Raw genomic sequence first — 22,995 nt, 5'->3', positions numbered from 1 at the left:
GGTTAACACAGCAGCTGCATGGGGATAATAAGGGCAAGATATGGACAAGACAGCAAGAGTGACATAAAGTTGTGCATCAGAAAAATAAGACGCAATGGAAGTTGTTGCTGGTTTCGTTTATTGGCTCAAATCAAACATTGCTGTGAATGTTGGCTGTATGGTTCATATACAACATATAATACTATCAATTTCTTATGTAATGAAATGACAGAAATCCATTGGGTTTTAGACAAACAATACTAAGGTTACGCTTTTGCTCATGGATGTGGGGAGGTGTGTCATTTCTGTCCAATGACGTAGTCTAGTTTCTGGAGAATACATCTGTCCATTAAAGGGAACTGCCAGAAGCAAATATTTTGTAACCTATCCATTCACCAATTCATAGAAATGAGTCTGGTATAGCAGCCTGTCTCCACACCGGGGCCCGTATCCATAGTGTCTCAGAGTAGGAGTGGTGATAATGAATAAGAGTAGGCTATATGGACAGATCCTAGAGCAGCACTCCTACTCTGAGACACTTCGTGGATACAGACCCTGTGCTCCTCCAACACAGGACCAACTCAGGGACCACACAGACCATGGTTTGTTCGGCTAAGGTAAACAGTTCCAATTATCAATTCTGATCAGGAAAAGGCAAATCCGTGGGGCGTTTCTTCCTCACACTAACCAAAGGACAAAATTTGAATCTCAAAGACTGACCTCATTTGATGCAATCAATGGGTTTACACAGAAGAGGAACTCAGAGAAGAGAGGACAGTAAAAGAGTTGACAAGGAGCTAAGCTAGGTTTAATTTAACACTATACAGCCTCAGGGACATTCAGGAGACCTTTAGCTCTTGTTGTGATTAAATGTCATTCAAATTTAACACGTGGCTGGTGCTCCAGGGAAAGCTGTTTTCTCTCTGTGTGACAAGCCGGCAACATCCCGCAGGTGTAAGATGAGCCAATGTCTACAAAGTGAGAGAGAACGCCATTGATGTTGGACTAAGGCTGAGCGATATGGCTAAAAATCAGATGACACCAGTCTCAACATCAACAGTGAAGAGGCAACTCCGGGATGCTGGCCTTCTAGGCAGAGTTGCAAAGAAAAAGCCATATCTCAGACTGGCCAATAAAAAGAAAAGATTAAGATGGGCAAAAGAACACAGACACTGGACAGAGGAACTCTGCCTAGAAGTCCAGCATCCCGGAATCGCCTCTTCACTGTTGACGTTAAGACTAATGTTTTGCGGGTACTATTTAATGAAGCTGCCAGTTGAGGACTTGTGAGGCGTCTGTTTCTCAAACTAGACACTAATGTACTTGTCCTCTTGCTCAGTTGAGCACCGGGGCCTCCCACTCCTCTTTCTATTCTGGTTAGAGCCCGTTTGCGCAGTTCTGTGAAGGGAGTAGTACACAGCGTTGTACGAGATCTTCAGTTTCTTGGCAATTTCTCGCATGGAATAGCCTTCATTTCTCAGAACAAGAATAGACTGACGAGTTTCAGAAGAAAGGGCTTTGTTTCTGGACATTTGGAGCCTGTAATCAAACCCACAAATGCTGATGCTCCAGATACTCAACTAGTCTAGTCTAAAGGACAGTTTTAGTGCTTCTTTAAAATCATTACAGTTTTCAGCTGTGCTAACATAATTGCAAAAGGGTTTTCTAATGATCAATTAGCCTTTTAAAATGATAAACTTGGATTAGCTAACACAACGTGGTTGCTGATAAACGGGCCTCTGTACGCCTACGTAGATAATCCATAAAAAAATCTGCCGTTTCCAGCTACAATTTCCAACATTAAGTCTACACTGTATTTCTGATCAATTTGATGTTATTTTAATGGATAAAAAAAAGGACATTCAAAAACAAGGACATTTCTAAATGACTCAACTTTTGAACGGTAGTGTGTATACACACACACACACACACACACACACAGAGAGATTTTAACGTTCTCTAAATAAAGCATTGTTGCATAATTTAAAGGTCAAAACACCCCATTGCAAAACAGTCAGGAATAATCTAATGAATTCAGGGCTTGTAAAATTATACCTTGACTAAAAATATGACTTCCACAACCATAAAGACCTACTAATAATTTCATAATTTTATCAAAATAGTTTCACCTGCATTTTTTTGCAATAATCATTGATCTGGCTTTCAAGTCTATGAAAATGCAATTTCGTTAGACATCTTCCTGGAATATGCACATTCAGCAATAGTGCCCAACATCTTGTAGCCGTCATTATAAAATATTAACAGAGGTCTCATAAACAATCACTCAAGCCCACCTTCTAGTGGGTAGCCAGCTAATCTTTATATTTCAAGTCTAGCCAACTTGGGTGTATTTGCTTGCTAACATGGTATAAACAGTTGAACTGTTTTGAATACACCCTCCTGTCCATCTCCACCTGTTTGTACAAACTGTTCACTTTGTTTAGATATTGAAATCAAGTGGCCTACCGGGATAAGATACTTACTACTAAGAATCAGAAGGAGTTGCCAATTTCTTATATAAATTAGGTTTGGGTGATATATCGTTTATATGGTATATTTCTAAATACCGACAGTATGATTTTCTAAACTTTTGGGGTTTTGTTTTTTGGGTTGGGGGCATCCCCCTATGACAAGAGCGTCGCACTACGCCACTGCTTATAACCATAAGAAATCTAAGACGTGTCAAACAAATGACATCCAGCTCAGGGCTCCAGGTAAGCATTTGGTTTGCTAACCCAGTGGCTAGATGTCAAGATCAAGTTTCCTGGTTACAGCAGAGACATACAACCCCCTCCTGGAACAAGATCCCTGTTACCTAAATTGTTTTGTGTGTGGTTGTTGAAATAGCACCCCTTGTGTGCACATTCGGTAATACCATATAGCCCAGTATGGTACAGAAACGGTATGAACATCTGGATACCACCCAACCCTATTATAAATCAGTATTTGTATGCTCACTGCACATTTATTAAAACACAGACCAGACAGCTAGCACATAACAGTCTGTTGCTAAAATGCTGCTAGCGGTATTTGGTACCGCAATGCTGCATTAGATTTTCCAAAATCATGTTTATTGATACTCTCATGTTAGTAGGGTCTGCTCTATTCTACATTTTGGGAGTTAAGACATAAAAAATGTATCGTTAGAAAAGTTCTCATTATTTAACTGTACAACGTTTCTAAGCGTTTCAGTGTCCATTTGACCGATTCTGTTGGACCAAACCTCAAATGCAAAAAGAGAGTTTAAACTGCTTGTTGTCAGCAATGAAGAAGTGTTCTTTAGTCTTTGTTGTTTTGAGTGGCAAGGGGAGGGGCTTGGTGTCTGTGTAGAAGTGGGAAAGTGCACAGTGAACACAGCACAGAAGGAGACAAGACCAAAAAGACAGTCATAAAAACTGGAGAGAATTTCTTTTGGAACATCGCACTAAACATACATTGAAATTAATTTGATATATCACCCAGCCCTATGTTGGACTGAGCATTTAAAAACCACAATCTCTGTTCTGAATCCAACATCCCCTAAAGATCCACTCGAGAGGGAATTTCCCCTTAATGCATAGCAATCTCATTGCCAAATCCAAAACTCCCTCTCTTTTTCCCAGCTTCCCAGATAGGAAGCCTACCTAACATGGCATAGCCTAACTTGGCATAGACCACACCTTAATATAAATCAACCTATCACAAGACCGTCACACCAAATACAAAACGCAGGACTATTTTAAATACTCCCAGCCAATCGGGTAAAACAGTGCTTAACGAATGGGGTTCTGGAGGACGGGATAATGCAACAAGACAACCCCAAAATACATCCATCATAAACAGAACACACATTCCAGCGCCTCAGAGTATCCAATAATAGTATTCATAAAAAAAGGCAGAGGGACAAAATTTCAAAGACCTTGCAGTGACATCATTCCCACGGGTTAAAAGAGGAAATCCAGGTGATTTCCACAACAACTCATAGGAGGGCCTTCGTGACAAACTGCAGATTAACAACATAGGAGAAGGAGAAAGCCTCTGCAGACCATGAAGCACCGGTGTAGACCTTTTTCACAAAGCAGGAAGACACTTTGCTAGTTTACAACAACAAACACTTTATAAAGACATGAACACTTTGCTTTCAGTAGAAACAGAAAAATCTGTGTAAGACTACATGTAGGCTACCCTATGCATTTATCCACATTAGCTGGCAAACTCAACCATTCAGTGAAATAGCCTAGGTTTACTACGCACAGTGGTGGGAAAGCAGTTTACCCTCAGGTGAAAACAGACTAGTGAGGTGCAAAATTAAAAATTGCTAGTTACATAGAGATATTATTTGACAATATCGCAATATGATTTTTGCACTAGTTGGCTGGACCTGCACCAAAACATTTTTCCTTCATTGCTTGTTCTCCATATAAAAAAATTAAAAAAAAGGAGCCAATTTGTTTTAAGTACTTAATTCCATGACTGATCAAAACTTGTTTTCTCATGGCTCTCTCATCCCTCTGCAGGAGCAATATGTTTGGAACATCAAACTACAGTAAAGTTACGGTATCAAATTCAATTGTTCTGGCTCTGTACTCTAGTACTTTGGACTTCAAATGATAAACGAGGTTAAAGTGCAGACATCTTTAATTCGAGTGTGTTTTCACCATATCGGGTGAAGCATTTAGAAAATTACAGCACTTTTTGTACATAGTCCCCCTATTTTAAGTGACCAAAAGTATCGTGACAAATTCACTTATGTGTATTAAATCTGGTCCCATATTCGTAGCACACAATGACTTGATCAAGTTTGTCACAAAAAAAATTGTTGGATGCATTTGCTGTTTGTTTTGGTTGCGTTTCAGATTATTTTGTGCCTAATAGAAATGAATAGTAAATAAAGTATTGTGTAATTTTGGAGTCACTTTTATTGTAAATAAGAATATAAGTGCTGGAGTACAGAGCCAAAACAAGAAATGTGTCACAGTCCCAATACTTTTGGAGCTCACTGTATAGAATTGCAATTCATATCGGCACCAACATTTCACGACAATATTGTATTGTGAGGTCCCTGGCAATTCCCAGCCCTGAAACAGACCCAAACACAGAGCCACTCGAGCACTTTCAACTCAGCCTGTAGTTGCCTGTTGTGAATGTTGAAACGGTGAGTTTTAATTACAGCCGTTTTCTGGCAGCGTCTCATGGACTCCGACAACTGCAACCCACTCACTGGGCCTCGGTCTCTCATGGGTCATCAACAGTTCATACCTTACAGGCAACATCACTCAGAGTAGCCTCCAAACCACATCTCCTTTAACTGGCCATTTCAAACTCTGGCGTCTCATAAAAGAAGACACTGAAGCGATGGTATGAAAATAACGTGAATGAAACCTTTACATTTTTTCCCAGGAGATCATGTTAGTTTTCTTGACTGTGCCTTCACGTTTCAGAAGGCAGAAAATGAATCAAATCAAGAGATTTCAATTCAGCTTGTGATTGCGTGGAGGTGGGCATTCTTAATACCTGCCTTTGACCTTGTTCATTAGGGCACAACAAAACGTTTTGAAATGCTTTTCAATAGAAAGTGACAGGGTGTTTCTTTTTTTGACAAGTACAGTTAATACCTCCCTGTTTAATTCAGTTCTCTCCTGTTTGGTGCCTAATGAATGCAACCATTGTCAGCTCCCAATCCACAGTACAGGATAAATGTAACTGAAGGGTGGAAGAGGAGAGAAGGGGGAATGAATGAGATGTTATTGATATTCTCCACATCTGAAGAAGTAGGTCAATATGGACATTAGGAGTAATGTTTAACAGGTCACAGACAAGCCTGTTAGACGTCTATAGAAGCATTGGTTTAGCCTAGTCACTAATAGGGATGTAAACAAATTTGGGCACAAAATTGGCGAGAAATAAGCATTATGTGCGTATGGTACGTTTCTGGGATCTTTTATTTCAACTCATGAAACCAACAGTTTACATGCGTTTATAATTTTGTGCAGTATATATTTGTTTCTTGAAGAATATATGCTTCATGAGCGGAGTTCAATTGTCTTACCCAATCAGAACCCAAAATATAAGCTTGTTTTAATCCTTTGTTTGGGACAGTTTTAGGTTGTTGATTTTGGTCACTATCAATGAGCATTTCTCCTTTGCCAAGGTAATCCATCCACCTGTTAACTTCTCTACCATAAGTCGCCTCCAACGTTGTTTTAGAGAATTTGGCAGTACGTTTAATCGGACGCACAACTGCAGACCATGTGTAACCACGCCAGCTCAAGACCTCCACATTCGGCTTCTTCACCTGTGGGATCGTCTGAGACCAACCACCCTCACAGCTGATGAAACTGAGGAGTATTTCCTGTCTGTAATAAAGCCCTTTTGTAGGGAAAAAACGAATTACTATTGGCTGGGCCTGGCTCCCAAGTGGGTGGGCCTATGACCTTCCAGGCCCACCCATGGCTGCGCCCCTGCTCAGTCATGTGAAATCCATAGATTAGGGGCTAATTCATTTATTTCAATTGACTGATTTCCTTACATGAACTGTAACTAAGTAAAATCGTTGTTGCGTTTATATTTTTGTATATACAGTACATTTGGAAAGTATTCAGACTAGAGGTCGACCGATTATGATTTTTCAACGCCGATACCGATTATTGGAGGGCCAACCCCGATACCGATTAATCAGCCGATTATTATTATTATTATTATTATTATTTTAATAATGACAATTACAACAATACTGAATGAACAGTTATTTTAACTTAATATTATACATCAATAAAATCAATTTAGCCTCAAATAAATAATGAAACATGTTCAATTTGGTTTAAATAATGCAAAACAAAGTGTTGGAGAAGAAAGTAAAAGTGCAATATGTGCCATGTAAGAAAGCTAATGTTTAAGTTCCTTGCTCAGAACATGGGAACATATGAAAGCTAGTGGTTCCTTTTAACATGAGTCTTCAATATTCCCAGGTAAGAAGTTTTAGGTTGTAGTTATTATAGGACTATTTCTCTCCATACGATTTGTATTTCATATACCTTTGACTATTGGATGTTCTTATAGGCACTTTAGTATTGCCAGTGTAACAGTATAGCTTCCGTCCCTCTCCTCGCTCCTACCTGGGCTCAAACCAGGAACACATCGACAACAGCCACCCTCGAAGCAGCATTACCCATGCAGAGGAAGGGAAAAAACCACTCCCAAGTCTCAGAGCGAGTGACGTTTGAAACGCTATTAGCGTGCACCCGGCTAACTAGCTAGCCATTTCACATCGGTTACACCAGCCTAATCTTGGGAGTTGATAGGCTTGAAGGGGTGGAACGTTCCAACAGGAATCTGTTCCAAAACACGTAAAGTAAAAAGTTGCCAACCAACAACGCATACAAAGTAGCAACGCATACAAACCTAGCTAACTAGCTGCCGAATAGGCATCAACTCACCACGTAGCGTATTCTTAATGTTTGTCCATAGGCAAACACGTGAGGACAGACATTTTTCGGAATAAACGTGATGAGTGAAAAACGCTATGAAATAGACCACTCCCTACCCGGTATCTTATTCTGCCACTATACAACTTTGTATGCGTTGTTTTTTGGAAACCTTGTTATTTAGGAAGTTTTTGTAATAGATTCCTGTTGGAACGTTCCACAAATTAAGTCATAAACATCGCGATGCTTGAAGCACAGCGAAGTGCTGTTTGAATGAATGCTTACGAGCCTGCTGCTGCCTACCACCGCTCAGTCAGACTGCTCTATCAAATCATAGACTTAATTATAATATAATAAACACACAGAAATACGAGCCTTGGGTCATTAATATGGTCGAATCTGGAAACTATCATCTCGAAAACAAAAGTTTTTTTCTTTCAGTGACATACGGAACCGTTCCGTATTTTATCTAACGGGTGACTAAGTCTAAATATTCCTGTTAGGCATTGATGTTTAGGTACATTGGTGCAACGACAGTACTTTTTTCGCAAATGCACTTGTTAAATCAACACCCGTTTGTCGAAGTAGGCTGCAATTCATTGAAAATTAACAGGCATCGCATCAATCATATGCAACGCAGGACACGTTAGATAAACTAGTAATATCATCAACCATGTGTAGTTAACTAGTGATTATGTTAAGATTGATAGTTTTTTATAAGTCTAATGCTAGCTAGCAACTTACCTTTGCTTCTTGCTGCCCTCGCGTTACAGGTAGTCAGCCTGTTAATCCTTGTGGAGTGCAATGTAAGCAGGTGGTTAGAGCGTTGGACTGGTAACCGAAGGTTGCAAAAACAAATCCCCCCTGAACAAGGCAGTTAACCCCCGTTTCTAGGCCGTCATTGTAAATAAGAATGTGTTCTTAATCTGACTTGCCTAGTTAAATAAAGGTGTAAAAAAATACATACACACACTGCTACAAAAAAATAAAGGGAACACTTAAACAACACATCCTAGATCTGAATGAAAGAAATAATCTTATTAAATACTTTTTTTTTTAACATAGTTGAATGTGCTGCCAACAAAATCACACAAAAATAATCAATGGAAATCCAATTTATCAACCCATGGAGGTCTGGATTTGGAGTCACACTCAAAATTAAAGTGGAAAACCACACTACAGGCTGATCCAACTTTGATGTAATGTCCTTAAAACAAGTCAAAATGAGGCTCAGTGGTATGTATGGCCTCCACGTGCCTGTATGACCTCCCTACAACGCCTGGGCATGCTCCTGATGAGGTGGCGGATGGTCTCCTGAGGGATCTCCTCCCAGACCTGGACTAAAGCATCCGCCAACTCCTGGACAGTCTGTGGTGCAACGTGGCGTTGGTGGATGGAGCGAGACATGATGTCCCAGATGTGCTCAATTGGATTCAGGTCTGGGGAACGAGCGGGCCAGTCCATAGCATCAATGCCTTCCTCTTGCAGGAACTGCTGACACACTCCAGCCACATGAGGTCTAGCATTGTCTTGCATTAGGAGGAACCCAACCGCACCAGCATATGGTCTCACAAGGGGTCTGAGGATCTCATCTCGGTAGCTAATGGCAGTCAGGCTACCTCTGGCGAGCACATGGAGGGCTGTGCGGCCCCCCAAGAAATGCCACCCCACACCATGACTGCCCCACCGCCAAACCGGTCATGCTGGAGGATGTTGCAGGCAGCAGAACGTTCTCCACGGCGTCTCCAGACTCTGTCACGAGCTCAGTGTGAACCTGCTTTCATCTGTGAAGAGCACAGGGCGCCAGTGGCGAATTTGCCAATCTTGGTGTTCTCTGGCAAATGCCAGACGTCCTGCACGGTGTTGGGCTCTCATACCACCCTCATGGAGTCTGTTTCTGACCGTTTGAGCAGACACATGCACATTTGTGGCCTGCTGGAGGTAATTTCGCAGGGCTCTGGCAGTGCTCCTCCTGCTCCTCCTTGCACAAAGGCGGAGGTAGCGGTCTTGCTGCTGGGTTGTTGCCCTCCTATGGCCTCCTCCACGTCTCCTGATGTACTGGCCTGTCTCCTGGTAGCGCCTCCATGCTCTAGACACTATGCTGACAGACACAGCAAACCTTCTTGCCACAGCTCGCATTGATGTGCCATCCTGGATGAGCTGCACTACCTGAGCAACTTGTGTGGGTTGTAGACTCCGTCTCATGCTACCACTAGAGTGAAAGCACCGCCAGCATTCAAAAGTGACCAAAACATCAGCCAGGAAGCATAGGAACTGAGAAGTGGTCTGTGGTCCTCACCTGCAGAACCACTCCTTTATTGGGGGTGTCTTGCTAATTGCCTATAATTTCCACCTGTTGTCTATTCCATTTGCACAACAGCATGTGAAATGTATTGTCAATCCGTGTTGCTTCCTAAGTGGACAGTTTGATTTCACAGAAGTGTGATTGATTTGGAGTTACATTGTGTTGTTTAAGTGTTCCCTTTATTTTTTTGCTCAAAAAAATAAAAGGGAACACTTAAACAATATATATATATATAAAATATCGGCAAATCGGTGGCCAAAAATGCCGATTACCGATTGTTATGAAAACTTGAAATCGGCCCTAATTAAATCGGCCATTCCGATTAATCGGTCGACCTCTAATTGAGACCCCTTCACTTTTCCCACAGTTACGTTACATCCTTATTATACAATGAATTTAATGAAATCAATGAATCTACACACAATAGCCCATAATGATGAAGTGAAAACAGTTTAGACATTTTTGCAAATGTATTAAAAATAAAACACAGAAATACCTTATTTACATAAGTATTCAGACCCTTTGCTATGAGACTCAAAATTGAGCTCAGGTGCTTCCTGTTTCCATTGATCATCCTTGCAATGTTTCTACAACTTGGAGTCCACCTGTTGTAAATTCAATTGATTGGACATGGCTTGGAAAGGCACACACCTGCCTATATACGGTCCCACAGTTGACAGTGAATGTCAGAGTAAAAACCAAGCCATGAGGTCGAAGGAATTGTCCATAGAGCTCAGAGACAGGATTGTGTCAAGGCACAGATCTGGGGAAAGGCACCAAAAACTGTCTGCAGCATTGAAGGTCCCCAAGAACACAGTGGCCTCCATTCTTAAATGGAAGAAGTTTGAAACCACCAACACTCTTCCTAGAGCTGAGCAATCTGGAGAGAAGGGCCTTGGTCGGGGAGGTGACCAAGAGCCTTATGGTTGCTCCGAATTTCCTCTGTGGAGATGGGAGAACCTTCCAGAAGAACAACCATCTCTGCAGCACTCCACCAATCAGGCCTTTATGGTAGAGTGGCCAGACAGAAGTCACTCCTCAATAAAAGGCACAAGATAACTTTTGGAAAACTCCAAGCGTGCTAACTAAAGGATTCTCAGACCATTAGAAACAGGATTGTCTGGTCTGATGAAAGCAAGATCAGATGTTATGCTTGGCATTCAGGTAGAGGAAGCCTGGCACCATCCCTACGGTGAAGCATTGTGGTGGCAGCATTATGCTGTGGGGAAGTTTTTCAGCAGCAGGGACTGGGAGATTAGTCAGAATTGAAGGTAAGATGAACGGAGCAAAGTACAGCAAGATCCTTGATGAAGTCTTGAGCAGGTTATCCGACTGGGGCTAAGGTTCACCTTCCAACAAGACAACACAGGAGTGGCTTCAGGAAAAGTTTGAATGTCCTTGAGTGGCCCAGCAAGAGCACCGACTTCAACCCAATCAAACATCTCTGGAGAGACCTGAAATTAGCTGTGCGGCAATGCTCCCCATCCAACCTGACAGAGCTTGAGAGGATCTGCAGAAAAGAACAGGAGTAACTCCCAAAATACAGGTGTGCCAAGCTTGTAGTGTTATACCCAAGAAGACTGTTGAAGCACCTTTGGCAGCGTTTACAAAGTACTGAGTAAAAAGGTCTGAATACTTATGTAAATGTTATATTTCTGTTTATTTTTTTATTAACTAGCAACATTTTCTAAAAACATTTTTTTTTGTCATTAGGGTATTGTGTGTAGATCACATCAAACTCGCAATATTGACATGTGCAATATCCACACCACAAGAGACTTATATAGCATGCAATATTCTGAAACACATCTTAGCCACTTGTAACATTTGCTATAGTTTACTCTATAGTTTACTTTTTTTCTCCTCTTGCAGCTGCATCCCACACACACCAAGTGCCTCCCATAGACATTAAAACCAGTAGATGGTGATAGGAATAAGTGGATGACGTTAGCGCTGTGGAAACTCCCGATGGCGCATTAAGCCGGAAGTATTTGAATTGCCTTAATTCTTAATGACGTGATGAATTCTGCATCAGGGCGCGAGCATCCTCGTAGGCTGCCGTGATTGTCACACAGGACCACGTGCTGACAGACAACAAATGTAGTAGTCAGAATGGATCACAATTTAATTAAAATATCCTGATTTGTAACTAACTTTATAACAATTCACCATTGGGACTTGATCAAAATAAAACATTTTAGAGCTCAAAAACAGGCACCTAAATTCTTCTGGTTTGGCCGTTCTGGCGATCGTAATTGACATAGGCTTTCTAGGGCAGACCAGGGCTTTTGGCACCGCTAGGTTGCTATGCAGTAGCCAACCAGCAGAGCGAATGACTTCACGCTCCAGACTGGACACTGGGGACCTTGCGCCGCCCCTGTCACTTAACTGGCACAGTTCCTTGTCCTCGCTGTTAGATTCACTACAAGTTTGCTTGCTGTTCTGTTTGGAACAATCGGTTGACTGCATTTGACCTAACTAGAGGTCGACCGATTTAAAATCGGCATGGCCGATTAATTAAGGCCGATTTCAAGTTTGCATAACAATTGGTAATCGGCATTTTCGGACGCAGATTATATTGCATTCCACGAGGAAACTGCGCGGCAGGCTGACCACCTGTTACGCGAGTGCAGCAAGGAGCCAAGGTATGTTGCTAGCTAGCATTAAACGTATCTTAGAAAAAAAGAATCAATCTTCACATAATCCCTAGTTAACTACACATGGTTGATGATATTACTAGGTTAACTAGCTTGTCCTGCGTTGCATATAATCAATGCGGTGCCTGTTAAGTTATCATCGAATCACAGCCTACTTCGCCAAACGGGGGATGATTTAACAAAAGCGCATTCACGAAAAAAAGCACAATTGTTGCACGAATGTACCTAACCATAAACATCAATGCCTTCCTTAAAATCAATACACAAAAGTATATATTTTTAAACCTGCATATTTAGTTAAAAGAAATCCAGGTTAGCAGGCAATATTAAACTAGGGAAATTGTGTCACTTCTCTTGCATTCATTGCACGCAGAGTCAGGGTATATGCAACAGTTTTGGCTGCCTCGCTTGTTGCGAACTCATATTGCAGAATTTTCCATAAATATGACATAACATTGAAGTTTGTACAATGTACCCGCAATATTAAGACTTAGGGTTGCCACCCGTTCTTTAAAATATGGAACAGTTCTGTATTTCACTGAAATAAATGTTTTGATTTCGAAATTATAGTTTCTTGGTTTGACCATATTAATGACCAAAGGCTCATATTTCTGTGTTTATTATATTAGAATTAAGTCTATGATTCGACAGAGCAGTCTGAGCGGTGGTAGGCAGCAGCAGGCTCGTAAGCATTCATTCAAACGTTTCTGTGTTTGCCAGCAGCTCTTAGCAATGCTTGATTCACAGCGCTGTTTATGACTTCAAGCCTATCAACTCGAGATTAGGCGGGCAATACTAAAGTGCCTATTAGAACATCCAATAGTCAAAAGGTATATGAAATACAAATGGTATTGAGAGAAATAGTCGACGAGTCATAATTCCTATAATAACTACAACCTAAAACTTCTTAACTGGGAATATTGAACCACCAGCTTTCATATGTTCTGAGCAAGGACCTTAAACGTTAGCTTTTTTTTTTTTTTTACATGGCACATCACATTGCACTTTTACTTTCTTCTCCAACACTGTTTTTGCATTAGTTAAACCAAATAGAGCATATTTCATTATTCATTTGAGACAATAGATTTTATTTATGTGTTATATTAAGTTAAGTGTTCATTGTTCATTCAGTATTGTTGTAATTGTCATTATTACAAATAAATAAAATATATCTAAAAATAATTGTAAAAAATAAATAAATCGGCATTGGCTTTTTTTGGTCCTCCAGTAATCGGTATCGGCGTTGAAAAAAAATCATAAAATCGGTCAACCTCTATTCCAAACTAAAGCAACGCTGCTTTCCACTCTGCTTCTTAATATAGGTCATTTTACTTCTAGGATTCCAAAAGTTATGACCTTTGTCAAATCACAATATTTGGTAAAGAACTACATTTAAAAAATGTAAATCGCTATTGGATTTCTCCCATATCGTGCAGCCCTAATACACATCATTAAAGTCTAAATGAATGTAGCAACTGCAAGAAATGCTACCCTTGTAGAGTCCATCTGGGCGGAGTTGTGAGAAGATTGACTAAGTCCCTAAGAGTGTCTCTACATAGCAGCTGTGGTGCTAGTTGTTTGGTATTAAAATAGTCTCAGAAGTAGTCGGCAACAAGAAAAACATGACATTGGATGCAAAGCTGGTACATTTCAAGTGAATCAGACACAGAAGAAGTTTCCTTCCTAGCTAGCTGGATACACATGGTGAACTTGTTATGAGTAGTTAGCAGATGAGGCAGGGCTGGTATGTCTACACATGGTTCCCAGCAAGCTTTGGCCATTCATTTTATTTTACACACACATTAAAACAGTCATGGGAAGTGCAATTAAAACCTCACAAATCACCCAGAAAAACAGTTACACTTCTCAACAAATAAGTCCCCAATACAAGGATGCCCTTGTCATCTTTATATTCGACCTGCCAACGTTCAACGGTTGCAGGCTACCAACACTGAGCAAAACCAGGCACGAGCCACCCAACACCCCCAATAACTCTGCCTTTTTACTCCATTAAGATACATGCAGGAGATAAAGCACTTGAGGGCTCAATTGAAGATAAGAGCAGCATGACTATGTGTGTGTCCCACTGTAAAAGCAATGTGAGAGTTGCTCGTTCACAATAGAGGGGATTGATTTGAGACCTTGATGCTGCCTAACACAGTAAACTGGGCTTGGGTGTTTTAGAATGCAATTGTCCCCACAAATGTGAAGGACTGCCCAATTCAATGTTACCCTAGCTACATTAACATTAGTAGCTGTAAGTTGCTTTAGATAAGAGCGTCTGCTAAATGACTAAAATGTACATTTGATAAACAGTTAAATGGATGAGATCGGCACATAATTAGCGGTTTGGGTCCCATTCAGTGCAGAAAAGTCAGGCCCGAAGATCTCACTTCTCGGTATAAAAAAAATATGCAACAATAGTTTAGACAAATTCTTATGATTAGAAATCAACTTACAAATCAGGGAGTGTTTATTCAAATGGATGATTACAGGGGAATGTAGTTAAGCCACAGTTTATTGTGCAGGCAAAATGAAAGGCGCCATTACAATTGCCATCTATACATCATATGACAACAACACATTGCTGCTAATGGTGACTCATAGAAGAATATGTAGCAGCTGGCTGGTTATTAACCAATCATTTCATTAAAAAAAAAATAGGCAGACAAGTGCAAGAGTGGGTGGTGCAGAAAGCATGTTCACTGGTGATGTTTCTGTTCATATCACATCACATCACACACACACAGCAGTGATCAATGCTGGCCTGTGTCTAATTAGTGAGTGTGAACTGTCAGCCACTAATCACCCATCGATTGATAGCCCCCCGTTTAGGCGAAATATATTTCCAAACAACCCTGATGAATTTAACTTTGATTTAAGGATTATCCTTGTTGTAAGTATTAAAAACCTTATTGTTAATAACTACAGTCATTGTAGTTATATAGTAAACAATAACCATAGGGTTATTTTTTTCTAAAACTAGCCTTATTTCGAAGTAACCTGCCTAACCATAACCTCAACGAATTGTGACACAAGTTTGACAGGTGCCCCGCTGCTTGACAGCAGAGAGCATTCACACCCTGCTGGCTTGCCTGTCCAACTTCCTTGATCAAACCAAACCTGGCATTCCTATCTAGCTTGAGACCACTCATGCGCTAATAAATCACACTTAATAATTCGATATTTATAGACAGGGATCTGCTTACCCTTGAGACAGTGAGATCTGTCATAAGCTGATCGAAGGCCCGCGTCTCCTCTGCTTGTTTCTGGTTGTGCAGCGCTATCTTTTCGCTGAACTTCCTGGGGTTTGAGCCACCCGAGCCCGGGGATCCGGACATGGTGTGGGCCGCACAGTTTCAAAACTTTACTTAAAAAATGTAAAGCGAGTGCTTGGGGCACAAATATAGATAGTGTGGTTTTGATTGTCAGTACACTTTTAGCGAATCCATCAGTGCTGCTTCAATTCGTCGCGTTGGCAAATCTTCGGTGCTAGCTAACGTTAGCCACATAAGTTAACAATAGTGAACAGCTCAGCTGACAAGTGTTTGTAAACAATCAAATTCCAAAATATGTGTTTACGGTGCCAGCAGGTAACGCTTACCGACGTATCCCAACGTATTGACAATGCATGTGAAAACATTTACATTGGTAAATAGTTAGCTAAACTAATAAGCCAACAACTTGTTTGAAACTCAATCAGTAGCTAGTTATGCTAACTAGCTACCGTGAGAGAGTACCAGTGCTAGCTAGCTACCTGTCACTTCCATTTTCTTAATTAACAATTTAGCTTAAAATAGTAACGTTATGAGGACGTATCCAACAATGCATTGTCAATTGAGGCAATACGCGTATCTAAATAACTAATAAGTACTTCAACCTCTTCAAAGCTATCAAAACTGTCATTTTATGCAGTGTATAAAAATGTTCATCGATAGAAATTAAAGCTACGCAGCTAGCTCGTACAGTAGCTACCGCGTAATGCGACATGAACAGCAGAAGAGAAGCGCAACTAACGTTAGTTTACAAATCTTTAGCTATCTAAAACAATATTTGCTAACGTTGCCCTCGGCAGTTAGTTTGAATTACGCCCAAATATAGTTGTTAGCAATGTTTTCATTAGCGAATACTTCCCTTGTGGAGAAGATTTCGAAATGTCATTTCAACAAGTGTCGGAAAGATCTTACAGTAGCAGCGCGAGCGTTATCCAAATCAGCATGTAACATAATCCACTCTCTCGATCTCAAAAACATTGCTTTCGATTCTGGTCCTCTGATTTGGCAGACAGGCAGGTCGACTGTAACAGTTAGAACTATTTGTTTACGGGCTATATTTAGTTAGCATGTAAACATTCAAATCCATGCGATAAAGTCGAGCTTCCTCTCCTCTTGTCTCCTCCTGTTGCATATCGCTCCATAGTTTGTCGGCTCTCGTTGGTGAGATCCCTTTCCCCACTAATCCTGCCACATAAAAAAAAAAAAAAACAGCTTGAAACTGTAAAACAACCTTACCGGTTATGTCCACAGGAGGGCAATGAAGAACTCTTAAAGGGGATGTGTACCTGGCCGCATTACCCAACTGAATATGGCAGCATGGAAACACTTCAAAGGAATCCTTTTCACTGCAGCCAATAACAAGTTTCCATCCCGTTTTTATGCGAGTTAAGTCATACAGTATAAATACAAAGTCAAGACAGCTGTGATAGAAACAGGATGTTTTGGTACAATTTTACAAAAGCCAACAGATAAATTGTTTGTTCGACATGGTGGGATCTTTTTGTTTCGATAAAATAAATGATGCAAGAAATGTCAGTCAAGCACCTTTATGCGCAAACATTTAAATAACAACATTCATATGGAAGTAAACTTGATATGGTGTGTGGTCCTCCCACTACGACTCAGGAAACCATGTCGTTTATTTAGCTACAGATGAAATCAATTATGATGAAGTTCACAGGGTGGTGAAAGTGCACAATGATGAGCTTGATGCTTCTTTCCACTATCGAGGGTCTTATTCTGAAGACATGATGATTGATGCTTAACTGCCATTTGACAAATACAAATATTCTCGCTCTTATCCATAATCTTATCATGTGTTATCATCTAGCCTACCCGCAATGTATCTGTGAGCTGTTGGCTAGAGCACATGAGCCAAGACCACAGTTTTTGTGACAAAACTATTGGTAGAGTTGAAAATGCACTGGAAACACAATGAACTTTAGATTTTTATTCAGGACATGAAAACTTAAGCGAAAAAGTACATTTTGTGTGCACTACGTCATCACACACTGATTTTTATCCACAAGTCGTCAGATTTTCTTTATTCAGATTTTAAAATATTTGTATGAAAATCTGGCATCAATTGGATGGAAACCTAGTTCATAGTAGAGATGGTTGCCAAACTGAGATTATTTGACACTGGGGATCACTTGATACACTGAAATATGATTGTAACCACTTCTGAATATAACCTAGGAATTCAAATATAGCCTTTGTCTGAAAAAAAAGTGTTTTTGCATCATTTTGTACATCATTTAATCATAGCATCCACTAAAATAAGAAACTGCAGATTACATCATTATGTGTATTTGAAACCATGGGGAACATGTTGCTATTTCTGTTGGTGTTTTGCTTGTGACACCTAGGCCAGGATTTAATCAGATCAGCCTGTCAACAATGGGCCTTTTAAAAGCAATGTTACCATGTTCACATTCTAGGTAAACTCTGCAGATATTTTCATCTCAATTGGAAATCGCCTTTAAATAATAATACAAATTAGGTGGGTGCTTATATTTGTCCAACTTCCGGCCTAGCCTTTATCATACGGTTGTTCAGCCTCATTATTTAGTGAACTGAATGGTAATTGACCTGGATACAAATGTCTACTAAATAAATGACGGAAACATTTAAGTGCTCGTAACAATCGTAAATATGTATTTTACCACAGTGGCACACACGTGAAAGTTAATTAGCTTGATTTATTCAGTTCCTTAAATTGTACTTTTCATTCTCAAACCTATCCAATCATCCATGGACATACAGTACCAGGACCTGCTGGCTAGTGTCCACATGGAGAAAAAAATATTGTATATAAAAGACATACAATGCAAATGAAATTATACTGACATTCTGCAAAACAATACATTTTAACTAATAGGACCAGTTTCCCAGACACAGATTAGGTTAATCCAGGCCTAGGCTGGATCTGGTTTTGGGAAACCTTCCCTTAAAGTTAATTTACTATTCATAAATAGTGTGCATAATAATCGATGTGTATTTCACATTTTATAATCATGTGTAAGCATTTATTAATTTAAAAAAGCATCTTAATGTTTTAAAGTGTCACCTTTTTAAGTCACAGGTAATATCTCACAAAAAATTGCTTGTGGATGATATAAGTGAAATAAATGACATTGCATTATTAAAGCTTTATTAGTTTTAAAACATTCTACGGACTACGAGAAAAACATAGCACAGAAAGAGCCTAGGCTCCTAGATAACTATATCCTGGTTAGGCCCAGTGTAAATTAACTTCAATACAAGGGTACACAGGTTAAAAAACAAAAACCATTCAAATCAATTCTGACAGGTCAGTACTGTATGTCACGCTTTCCAGTCTTCTGAAATGGAGCCGATTGTCATAAGGATTCTGTGCTGAGACTGTTTGTTTAGTGTACAGTGAGTGACATCTACTGGAACCTAAAGCATCGCTCTTCATTGTTATATAATACTGCACTCTAGACTCGAGTGTATGAACGGTTTCCTTTAGAGTGGTGAAATCAACTGAAGTCACCGTATTTTCAATTAATAGTGAATGTGTACTAAAGAACTATGAAACGTGATTTGTTCTAACACAACTATGCTCCTTAAAAGGAAAATAAAAGAAAGTAACGTTAACTCTACTTGGACTGACAACACAAAGAATAAATAAGGACAGTTTTTGTTTATAAATTTATTTAACACAAAGCATAACACATTTTTCTACATCGATTGTTCAGTCTACTCTTGAAAGGCTATTTCCTATGCCAATAGTGGATTTGCAAGTTTCTTAAAGCTATACTGTATGACAAAATTGCTTGCGTGATGTCATCAACATGCAACTGTTGAACTGTGTTTCAAATAACTGGAAAACAAGCGCCTGACACAGACAAATCCATATCTTATACCTTTGACAGTCTTACAGTAACATAGTAACACAAAACGCAACAAGCACTCTGGATCCTGACGAGGATACACTTGGAGCATCCAGCAGGCTTCCGGTGGACTTTTCCTTGGCGAATAAGGCACATACCGTACGGTGAATATTCCATCTCAATAAGGAACATACCGTACGGTGAATATTCCATCTCAATAAGGAACATACCGTACGGTGAATATTCCATCTCAATAAGGAACATACCGTACGGTGAATATTCCATCTCAATAAGGAACATACCGTACACTGAATATTCCATCTCAATAAGGAACATACCGTACGGTGAATATTCCATCTCAATAAGGAACATACCGTACGGTGAATATTCCATCTCAATAAGGAACATACCGTACAATGAATATTCCATCTCAATAAGGAACATACCGTACAGTGAATATTCCATCTCAATAAGGAACATACCGTACGGTGAATATTCCATCTCAATAAGGCACATACCGTACGGTGAATATTCCATCTCAATAAGGCACATACCGTACGGTGAATATTCCATCTCAATAAGGCACATACCGTACGGTGAATATTCCATCTCAATAAGGCACATACCGTACGGTGAATATTCCATCTCAATAAGGAACATACCGTACGGTGAATATTCCATCTCAATAAGGAACATACCGTACGGTGAATATTCCATCTCAATAAGGCACATACCGTACGGTGAATATTCCATCTCAATAAGGCACATACCGTACGGTGAATATTCCATCTCAATAAGGCACATACCGTACGGTGAATATTCCATCTCAATAAGGCACATACCGTACGGTGAATATTCCATCTCAATAAGGAACATACCGTACGGTGAATATTCCATCTCAATAAGGAACATACCGTACGGTGAATATTCCATCTCAATAAGGCACATACCGTACGGTGAATATTCCATCTCAATAAGGCACATACCGTACGGTGAATATTCCATCTCAATAAGGAACATACCGTACGGTGAATATTCCATCTCAATAAGGAACATACCGTACGGTGAATATTCCATCTCAATAAGGAACATACCGTACGGTGAATATTCCATCTCAATAAGGAACATACCGTACGGTGAATATTCCATCTCAATAAGGAACATACCGTACGGTGAATATTCCATCTCAATAAGGCACATACCGTACGGTGAATATTCCATCTCAATAAGGAACATACCGTACGGTGAATATTCCATCTCAATAAGGAACATACCGTACGGTGAATATTCCATCTCAATAAGGAACATACCGTACGGTGAATATTCCATCTCAATAAGGAACATACCGTACGGTGAATATTCCATCTCAATAAGGAACATACCATACAGTGAATATTCCATCTCAATAAGGCACATACCGTACAGTGAATATTCCATCTCAATAAGGAACATACCGTACGGTGAATATTCCATCTCAATAAGGCACATAATGAATACATATACTTAAAGTAGTGCGGAAGAGGGGGAAAGCGAGCTAAGATAAGACAGCATAGAGCCAAGGCCCTCTGTTCGATGTTCTGTTCTCAACAGTGTCTGTAGCCCCCTCTCCTTCTCTTTCCCTCCCTCTCCCCGTCTCATCCATCTATTTTCCGTAAAACTTCTTGTTGAGCAGGAAGATGAGCAGGTTGACATTGATGGTAGCCCTGTCGAAGAGCTTCATCACAGCCACACCCTCGTACTGCAGCTGCAGGAGGTCCTGGGAGAGAGAAGAGAAGGAAGAGATGGAGGGAAGAGTAAGAGAGATGAAGAGAGAGATGGAGAGGGGGGAGAGAAAGAGAGGGAGGGAGAGCAGGAGAGGCAGGAAGAGAGCAGAGAAAGGGGAGAGCGAGCGGGATGAGGAGAAATGGAGAAGGGAGAGGTCATTCGAAAAAGTATTAAAAAAACACAGACAGAAATATCAACAAACCATAAAATCCCATTTGACCACCTTCTTTCTCACATCCCAGCATCACTGTACATCATTCATATATGTATACCTGGTATTCCAACTGTAACGTCTCCAAGTGCACTCCCATGAACTTGGCCTTCACATCGAACACTCCAACCGCCTCCGACGGAGAGATCTCAAAGATAACATTCTTAAACCTGTGTGTGGGAGGGGGATGTCACACAATGTACAGTACTAGCTATATGACATACAGTACATTGAGTTTGGTGTGGTCTCTGAACAGGTGCCCACTCAGTCAGGGTTTGTGTGTACGCCACTATGCAGGTATGTGAATTATACGGGCAGGTACAAAGTATGGGTACAGTGCCAAAGTAGTAAGTACTGTAAATGCAAATATGCTTGAGATATCGATATAGGCTACGGCCACACGGATGAAATCTTGTAGGTTGTCATCAATTGTTAGTTGTTGACTGTCAAAAGATCAACCAAAGTCAACTATTTTCAATAAAAGTGCGAAATCTGTGAGGTAAAAAAAAAAAGATAATTGAAAAAAATAAAATCAGACAAACGTCACCGTCCATCATTCATCAACAGATGACTCCAATTAAAATAAATACTGTCTCAAACCAGATGTTTCAGACACAAATGATCTGTGTGTAGCCACAGACTAGAGTACATACTGTTTAGGTTCTTTGTTAACGGCTTGGATACCGAACTGTAAAACTGGATCTCATGTCTCGGTGCAGTCGATTGTATGACTTAAAATGTTTACGTGAAAGTGTTTTATTTTGACTGATCAGATTTGTCGTTGATAGCCTTGGATTGATTGGTTGATTGATTAATATAGGAAAGAAAGGGGCACAGCTCCCCTCACACATTGAGCTAAAACATTAACGTTTGCCTAAAACTAAGGATTTGTGTGATGTCATGAGATGTATCCATATTACAAATATATCCCATACAGCTAACATTCAAGACATTTGGTAAACAATTATTAACTAAACATCCAAGGTGTATCTTTAACTTACTGGTTTGTCTGCAGGTCTTCAATCTCGATCAGCACACCCTTCTCATGGAGGCGAGCGGCGGTGTACTTCTGAGACACCTGTTTACTCTTCTTGGCCTTGGTGTCACCTGGTTTCTTTGACAGCCTGAGGAGGGAGGGAGAGAAGATAGTGTCCATAACACTGTCACACATCGTAACATAGAGGAAATAGCAGTCCATGTAATGACTTTCCCTCGACCCGAGTTGCCTTCTGCTAGAAACTTAACATTTCGGTAGTTCCATTCCATTTCAGGATCGTGTTCACTAGGCATGGAATTAAAACGTAATAAAATGGAGAGGTACTTCCTGGGCTCCACCCAGCCCTCTAATAGGTTCAAACCCTTGATGTCTGCAGTGCAAGTTTCCCCGTCTATCGTATTCACTTACACCCAACAACAGTTCTGTAATAACAATTCAGAGTTGAGCTCGATCCTTTATTCTACTGACATACAAAACATCCTCCGTCAACACTGGGATTCCAACCTGCATCCCTCCGGTCACCGGCCCACCTCTCAAACCTGGAGGC

General features: G+C 40.3%; 2 protein-coding genes across 4 annotated transcripts in view; both read right to left on the bottom strand.

Annotated features, from left to right (window-relative positions):
- LOC106562620 (CREB-regulated transcription coactivator 3-like) overlaps positions 1 to 16,830 on the bottom strand; it is a 102,888-nt gene extending 86,058 nt beyond the window's left edge. For 2 of the 3 annotated variants that reach the window (XM_045708665.2, XM_045708666.2), the window contains exon 1: positions 15,554 to 16,829. In XM_045708665.2, coding sequence (XP_045564621.1) covers positions 15,554 to 15,685 — 132 coding nt within the window. In that variant the 5' untranslated portion in view covers positions 15,686 to 16,829. Of the gene's footprint in view, positions 1 to 15,553 lie in introns of all 3 variants that reach the window. The other variant, XM_045708667.2, reaches the window with a different exon arrangement.
- A 2,450-nt stretch (positions 16,831 to 19,280) lies between these two features.
- iqgap1 (IQ motif containing GTPase activating protein 1) overlaps positions 19,281 to 22,995 on the bottom strand; it is a 72,989-nt gene continuing 69,274 nt past the window's right edge. Inside the window, exons 35-37 of the mRNA XM_014127578.3 lie at positions 22,453 to 22,575; positions 21,513 to 21,621; positions 19,281 to 21,232 (exon numbers count right to left, since the gene is read on the bottom strand). Of these exons, the coding sequence (XP_013983053.1) occupies positions 21,119 to 21,232; positions 21,513 to 21,621; positions 22,453 to 22,575 (346 nt within the window). The 3' untranslated portion in view covers positions 19,281 to 21,118. The remainder of the gene's footprint in view (positions 21,233 to 21,512; positions 21,622 to 22,452; positions 22,576 to 22,995) is intronic.

Source organism: Salmo salar, chromosome 26, assembly GCF_965601325.2.
Source record: "Salmo salar chromosome 26, fSalSal1, whole genome shotgun sequence".
NCBI lineage: Eukaryota > Metazoa > Chordata > Actinopteri > Salmoniformes > Salmonidae > Salmo > Salmo salar.
This window is presented reverse-complemented; position numbering and strand designations above follow the sequence as displayed.